At 45.7% G+C, this 8,370-nt stretch overlaps 1 protein-coding gene across 1 annotated transcript; it reads left to right on the top strand.

Moving 5' to 3' along the window:
* Positions 1 to 569: 569 nt before the first annotated feature.
* Positions 570 to 4,477, top strand: LOC147624365 (pentatricopeptide repeat-containing protein At5g27110-like). The gene has a single exon (XM_086819350.1). It carries the CDS (start codon positions 615 to 617, stop codon positions 4,065 to 4,067), a length of 3,453 nt encoding a protein of 1,150 aa, XP_086675476.1. The 5' UTR covers positions 570 to 614; the 3' UTR covers positions 4,068 to 4,477.
* Positions 4,478 to 8,370: the final 3,893 nt, after the last annotated feature.

Raw genomic sequence — 8,370 nt, 5'->3', positions numbered from 1 at the left:
TAGTCTTAAAATTTAGCCCTCAAGTTCTCCCTTGTGCGGGGGCCGCTAAAGCTCCCTTAGTGCTAGAGTTTATCATGCTTAGGCCGCCCTCATGCGCTGGTTCTTCCCGAAGGACCTTTCTTTTAACCTTTGGGCTTCTTTTAGTTAGGTTTCCAAAGTATAGGCCTATATACATGGCCTAACCACATGACTAGAGTGTAGAGGTCTGCGATCATACTATTCGTGGTGTAGACTCGGTCCATAAAAAAATACTAGTTAACTTCTATGCAACTATCGACATCCCATAGTTATTTAAGCTCATCTTAGACGCCACAATGTCGAGAGACAGTGTGTCCAAGAGTAAACTCCATGCCTCCATTTTACAAGGTGACCCACCCATCCCTTGAGAAGAGCTAGAGAATAACAAAGAGCTTGATGAATTAGTCACTCAAACCTTCATCTCTACCAAGTTATACAAACAATAGAGGTTTGCAAGTGCATGTCCATCTTCTCACTACTCAAGATGTGCACAATACATGTGCCCGACCAATCAACGTCCCTCGTTCGACCGGACGCATGTGAAACGCACTGAGCAGGTGACGTGTGCGAGCAAGAGGACCTATCGTCATGCAGAGATGGAAGCGCAGGCGATGGAGCTCTTGGCCTTCTGCCCGTCACAGGCAGGGCAACATCATCAAGTAGGCAAGACGAACACAGGGGCACCACATTTCAAACACGAGCTTTCCGAGGAGTCGCTATGGCCCTACAATCCAAGTTGGGTCAAGGAAAACATGCGGAAAACAGAAGAGCCTTGTGCCATCAAAGCACAAGAAGAGAAGAATAAGATCATCATCAACAACAACATTGATGGTGTTTGGATGATGCTGAGCATAGAGCAGGCACTCTCTTCTTTGGAAGAAGGGATGATGCCTTCTGTTGAGGACTTTGGATGCATCTTTCACAAGTGCAGAAAGGAGAGAAACCTAGCGTATGCCAGACGCTTGCATGCCTGCATGTACAAAAGCGGGCTTGATATTCAGAGATCACTTGGGAACCACCTCGTCGTGATGCTGGCAGAAGTTGGAAGCACGCGTGATGCTCAGCAGGTTTTTGACAGGTTGGTGTATCAGAACGAGCATTCCTGGAATGCTCTCATCGTAGGTTATGTAAACTGTGGTGAGTCACAGCAAGCTCTCAACCTGTACCGGAAAATGCAACAAGATGACTCTGTACATCCATGTCAATATACTTTCGTGGCCCTGCTGAGGGCTTGTGCAAAGCTGAAAGATATGGAAATGGGTCGTGAAATACATACTGAGATTGCCAAAAGGGGGTCCCTGCTAAAAGACCTTTTTGTTGGTAGCACCTTGGTCAGTATGTATGCCAAATGTGGCTCGCTTACAAAAGCACATGAAGTATTGGACAATCTTCCACATCGAAATGTGGTCTCATGGAATGCACTAATTGCAGGGTATGCCGAACATGGGCATGGTGAGGAAGCACTGAATTGTTTAGAGAAGATGCAACACGAGGGTATCTCTCCAAATGCTGCCACTTTCGTTTGCAGCTTGAAAGCTTGTGGCAGCATAGGAGCTATAGACAAGGGTGAAGTACTACATGCTGAGATAGCCAGTGAAGGATTGGAAAGAGATGTTGTTGTTGGCAGCACCTTGGTTGATATGTATGCCAAATGTGGCTTGCTTGCAAAAGCCCGAGAAGTGTTTGACAAACTTTCAGTTCGAAATATAGTATCTTGGACTGCACTGATTGCAGGATATGCTGATCATGGGTGTGGTGACGAAGCATTGAATTGTTTTAAAAAGATGCAACATGAGGGTGTCTCTCCAGATGCTGTCACATTTGCTTGCAGCGTGAAAGCCTGTGGCAGCATGGGAGCTGAAGACAAGGGTCAAGAATTACATGCTGAGATTGCGAGGAAAGGTTTGGAAAGAGACCTTCTTGTTGGGAACTCCTTGATCCATATGTATGTGAAGTGTGGCTCGCTTGCAAAAGCACAGAAAGTGTTTGACAAGCTTCCAGTTCGAAATATAGCATCATGGACTGCACTAATTGCAGGATATGGTGAACACGGGTACAGTGAGGAAGCATTAAATTGTTTAGAACAGATGCAACATGAGGGTCTGTCTCCAGATGCTGTCACATTTGTTTGCAGCTTAAAAGCTTGTAGCAGCATTGAAGCCATAGACAAGGGTCGAGAATTACATGCTGAGATTGCTCGGAAAGGGTTGGAAAGAGACCTTCTTGTTGGCAGCACCTTGGTTGATATGTATGTGAAGTGTGGCTTAATTGCAAACGCCCGGGAAGTGTTTGACAAGCTCCCCATGCGAAATATAGTATCGTGGACTGCATTGATTGCAGGATATACTGAACGTGGGCATAATGAGGAAGCACTGGATTGTTTCGAACAGATGCAACATGAGGGTGTCTTTCCAAATGCTGCCACTTACGTTTGCAGCTTGAAAGCTTGTGGCAGCATAGGAGATATAGACAAGGGCCGCAAATTACATGTTGAGATTGCCAGCAAAGGGTTGGAAAGAGACCTTTATGTTGGCAGCACCTTGGTTGATATGTATGCTAAATGTGGTTCACTTGCAAAAGCCCAAGCGGTGTTGAGCAAGCTTCCAGTTCGAAATGTGGTCTCATGGAATGCTCTGCTGACAGGGTATGCAGAACATGGGTATGGTGAGGAAGCACTGAATTGTTTCGAACAGATGCAGCATGAGGGTATCTCTCAAGATGCTGTCACGTTTGTTTGCAGCTTGAAAGCTTGTGGCAGCATAAGAGCCACAGATAAGGGTCGAGAATCGTATGCTGAGATTGCCAGAAAAGGGTTTGAAAGAGACCACCTTGTTGGCAGCACCTTGGTCGATATGTATGCCAAATGTGGCTCACTTGTAGAAGCACAAGAAGTGTTTAACAGGCTTCCAGTTCGAGATGTAGTCTCATGGAATGCACTAATCACAGGATATGCTGAATATGGATGTGGTGAGGAGGCACTGAGTTGTTTTGAACAGATGCAGGGCGAGGGGGTCTCTCCAAATGACATCACACTTGTTTGCAGCTTGAAAGCCTGTGGCAGCATAGGAGCAGCAGATAAGGGCGGAGAATTACATGCAAAGATCACCAGAGAAGGGTTGGAAAAAGACGTTGTTGTTGGCAGCACCTTGGTGGATATGTATGCAAAATGTGGCTTGCTGGCAAAAGCGAAGGAGATGTTTGACAAGCTTCCAGTTCGAAATATTGTATCGTGGACTGCACTTATTGCAGGATATGCTGAACATGGGTGTGGTGAGGAAGCATTGAACTGTTTTGAACAGATGCAACATGAGGGCGTTTTTCCTGATGCTGCCACGTTTGTTTGCAGCTTGAAAGCTTGTGGCAGCATTGGAGCCTCAAAGAAGGGCCAAGATTTACATGCTGAGATTGCTAGAGAAGGGTTGGAAAGAGACTGTCTCGTCGGTAGCACCTTGGTTGATATGTATGCTAAATGTGGCTGCCTTGCAAAAGCCCAGAAAGTGTTTGACAAGCTTCCAGTTCGAGACATAGTCTCATGGAATGCCTTAATCACAGGATATGCCCAGCTTGGAGAAAGTGAAAATATCTTCCATATCTTTGACAGAATGTTAGGAGAGGGTTTAAAGCCAAATCAGGTCACTTTCCTAAGTGTTCTTAAGGCATGCAGTCATGCAGGTCTAGTGGCTAAGGGTCAGATGTACTTTGAGGCCATGAGCAAAGGCTATGGCATCATCCCCAGTTTTGAGCACCACACTTGCTTGGTTGATCTGCTTGGTCGTGCAGGCCAGTTAGATAAGGCAGTAGCAATGATCAAGAAAGTGCCGTTCCATTGTGATCTTCTTGTGACGTGGCATACTGTGTTGGCTGCTTGTCAAAAATGGGGTGATGTGGAGCTTGGAAGACAGGCCTTTGACCTTGCTGTGCAGTTGGATGAAAATGATGCTGCAGCTTATATCTATATGTCTAACATCTATGCCAGCATGCATGTTGACATGAGGAAGGAGAGTTATTTAACAAGCACGGAAGGAGTCAGGACATACTTGGTGGCCTGATGCAGTATACAAGGCAGTGGTGATGATTGAGAAGATGCTGTTCTATTGTGATCTTCTTGTGATGTGGCGTGATGTGGAGCTTGGAAGATAGGCCTTTGAACTTGCTGTGCAGTTGGATGAAAAGGATGCTGCAGCTTATGTGTGTATGTCTGACATCTATGCTGGCATGCAGGTTGACATGAGGAAGGAGAGTTATTTAACAAGCATGAAGAAGTCAGGACATACTTGCTCGACTGATGCCAGAGGGCTAGTGCATTCATTTTAAAAGATCTTTCCAAAGCAAACTTAATTATGCAAGTCTAGAGGATCTTTCCCTCAGAGTGAGGGAGGAAGGGCTTGCCCCATGTTTGCATTGTGTGTCACATAACGTTTCTGATGATGCAAAGGAAGTACCACACTGAGAAGTTGGCTTAGCAATTGCATGCGGACTAATTATTACACCCGAGGGGACACCCATTTGTGTTGTCAGAGGAATCCAGGTTCAGTTTCTCCATTTTTTCCTTATTGTCCATATTTTCCGAGTTTTGCTAGTCGTGGGGGGGCTGTATGAGGTGGCGGACTTGTTTTTCTTTGCTGGCTGACTGGTTATTTTCCTAGTCATGTGCTTTTCTTGGGGCTGTTGGCCTTTTTTGCAGTGGCCGACCAGTAGCCCCAAGTGGTATATATGCCACACTTCCCCCCCACACTAGTCTTGTACCGGATATAGTGTATATAGCAGAGTTTATACAATGCTTCTCTCTCAGCAGTTCTGCGTTTCATTTCTCCCAAGTGTTTGTCTCATTTTCCGCTGCCCATTCCGACATGGTATCAGAGCCCCAAGTGGCTTGAAGCTTTGGAGACAGTGAGAGCATTCGAGATTGTTGTGTTTGGTGCTGATTGGAGTATTTTTGTACTGTACGGGACGTGGAGAAGAAGGTAGAAGGTGGCACCTTGCAGCCTCTTCTTCATATATTTTTTTTCCCACCCACTCTCCCTTCACAAGACCAAGTAAACCCCAAGATGGCAAAGAAACATGTGAAGATCCCCACCCTCCCGACATTCTTGGTGGACCGACAGTTAGACGGGACAACTATGGCATCCGGAAGGTAATGATGAGTCTGTCTTGGAGTCTTATGATTTGGTTGATTTCATTGTGGTTGGAGTTCCAAGGCCAGAGTTGGAAGAGGAGCACCTTTCACTATCCACCAAGAAAGAGCTGGAGGCTCAGGCACGTTGTGGAATCGTGTCAATGCTCATGTGTGTTCTTCCATTTTCCTTAATTGCACACCCCAAGTGATCAACCACATCAAACACACAACGCTGGCTCGAGGGATTTGGCAATACTTGGCTTCTTCGTACAATAGGGTATCGCCTATGAAGAGAATTTCCTTGGAAGTGCAGATGTGAGTGATGAATCTTGCAAAGTCTTCGACGATGTGAGAGCACATCAATAAACTCCATGCTCTTTAGGAGGAGGTTCTTCAGGCTGGGAAGGAGATATCATCAGAGAACATGGCCATCACCTTGCTATCTCATTTATCCCCTCGGTACTCAGCTTTTTATTCTTCTTTGATCACTAGTGGAAGGCTCAACACCATTACATGGGAGGAGCTTGTGCCGATGGTTTTGGACCAGGAAGAGCGGTTTCTGAACCCTCCACAGGGTGGAGGTTCTGAGGCTTTGACTGGCCAGCGGTCAAAAGGCCGCAACAACAAGGGAAAAGGGAAGTCTTCACAGGCGAAGTCTTCTGAGAAAAAGCCCGACTTAGAGCATGATGGTTTGAAGACCGAGCGGACCTGTAACCATTGTGGCCAAAAGGATCATTATTGGAGGAAATGTCCTTAGCGGAGCACCGAGAAAGACATTGATTCCTTAGTTGCAGCCGCAAAGATTTCAGCTTTTGTGTACTTAGAGATTATGGACACCAGAGCTTCATCTTCTTTGAGCAAGGAAGAGGTTGGTGTCACCGTGGGGATACTCGGGAGTGGATTCTAGACAGTGGTGCTTCCAGGCACACGACGAGTTGTTACAAGATCTTCGAAGGCAAAACATGTCACATCTTTATTGGTGACAAGTCCACTATTCCAATTCACAGTGAGAGTAGGTTGGGGATCGTTCCCAATGGGCAGAGGAGGGAAGCATTCCTTCTGGGTTCTTTATGTCCCATCTCTTGGCTTTCGTCTTTTGTCAGTGCATGAGGTTTGCAAGACTGACTTGCGGGTGGAGTTTGATGAGCATATTGTTGCTATCTAGGATAAATGGTGGATGGCTTGCCAAATGTTGGCAGCAAGCAAGGACATTGCAGTTCTTGCATTCGTGGGAAGCAGCATAGGGAGTCTTTTCCGAAGCAAGCTACTAGGTGGGCTTTGAAACCACTGGAGTTGGTACACACTGACTTGTGTGGACCTATGGAGACTCCATCTTTGGGAGGATCCTTATATTTCATGCTGCTTGTGGATGATTGTAGCAGGTTCACATAGGTGTATTTTCTTTCACAGAAGGACCAAGCCTTTGCTTGGTTCAAGGATTAGTATGCTATGGTGGAAAAGGAGTTTGGATTGTAGGTGAAGACTATTCGGTCTGGACAAAGGAAGGAAGTTTTCTTCTAATGCTTTTGTGCGGAGCATGGTATTAAGCCAGAGCTGGCCAATACAGGGTCGCCTTCAAAGAATGGAGTAGTTGAACGAAAGAACAGAACTGTGGTGGAGATGGCGAGGACGATGTTGAAGCATCATGATCTTCCTCGTCCACTTTGGAAACAGGCTGTGGCTACGGTTGTCCATACGCTCAACCGATCTCCAACGACTTCAATACCTAAGATGACTCCATTTGAGGCTTATTTTGGTAGGAAACTAGATGTCTCCCATTTCCATGTTTTTGGGAGTGATGTCTATGTTCACATACCAAAGAAGTAGAGGGGAAAGCTTGACTCAAAGTCCCAGAAGCTTGTTTTTGTGGGATATAACTCTCTTTCCAAAGACTACAAGTTATATGCCCCAGAGTAGAATGAGGTTATTGTCAGCATAGATATTGTCTTTAATGAGCATGTTCCAGCTTTCATTGTTGTTGAGGAGCCACCACTTCTCGGAGAACCAGATGAGTATGAGGATGATTTCTAGGCTATTGTTCCAGCTAGCTAGCCTCAGTCAGTTGTAGACGTTGAGCCCAAGGTTGGAGATGTGCCATAGCAATAGCAGCAAGAAGCTCCACATTCTATTCGAGTACCAAAGTGGTTATTGGATACCATTCGGGAGTGAGGTGTTACGGAGTATCCCTCCGAGTGGACCACGGAGGATGGACCTGGAAGATCACACAGAGTATGTGATAAAAGTCAATCAGAGGAGCTTTTATAAGTGAACTATGCATTGATGTCTCGTATCATTCGGGACAAAGAGCCTACTACAGTTAAGAAAGCTCTTTCCCACGAGACTTGGAGGAAGCCATGCAAGTGGAACTTGAAGCCATAGAGAAGAATAGAACTTGGGAGTTGGTTCCGAGGCTGTTAAAACGGTTTGTCATTGGTGTCAAGTCTTGGGTCTACAATACCAAGTATATGTCCAATGGGTCCGTTGACAAGCACAAGGCTAGACTTGTGGCTAAGGGCTATGCTTAGCGGCTTGGCATCGACTATGAGGACACTTTTGCGCCGACAACTAGAATGACCACGATTCAGACAGTTCTTGCCCTTGTCTCTTCTCAGCAGCCCTTGCCTCTTCTTAGCAATGGCCGGTGTATCAGATGGATGTGAAATCTTGCAAGAGGAGGTGTATGTTGAGCAACCTCCAGGCTTTCAGGTTCTGGGATCAAAAGGTATGGTTTACAAATTACGGAAGGCCTTGTATGGTCTTAAACAAGCTCTCAAGGCTTGAAATCAGAAGATTGATTCTTTCTTTCTTAGAAAGGGTTTCCAGAGATCAGTTGTAGATCCAAACTTGTATCTCTTTTAGGAACGTGGTATGGTCACCTTGATTATCCTCTATGTGGATGATCTTATTCTCATTGGCGGTCATGTGGAGCATATAGCTGTGGGACGAAGGCTACCTTGTCAGAGGAGTTTGAGATGACGGATTTAGGCTTACTCTATTTCTTTTTGGGATTGGAGATTTGGCAACCGAGAGGGGTTCTTTGTTTCTCAGCACAGCGGTATGTTCATGAGTTGATGAAGGCCTTTGGGATGGAGAACTGCAAGCCTATTTCATCTCCGATAGACCCGAATAACAAACTTAGTGTACATGATCCTTGTGAGTAGGTTGGTGCCTCCTTGTATCGGAAGCTTATCGATTCATTGATTTGGTTGCTGAACTTTAGATTGGACTTGAGATTT

This window comes from Cibotium barometz, chromosome 25 (assembly GCF_041138505.1).
Source record: "Cibotium barometz isolate CiBa-2024 chromosome 25, ASM4113850v1, whole genome shotgun sequence".
Classification (NCBI taxonomy): domain Eukaryota; kingdom Viridiplantae; phylum Streptophyta; class Polypodiopsida; order Cyatheales; family Cibotiaceae; genus Cibotium; species Cibotium barometz.
This window is presented reverse-complemented; position numbering and strand designations above follow the sequence as displayed.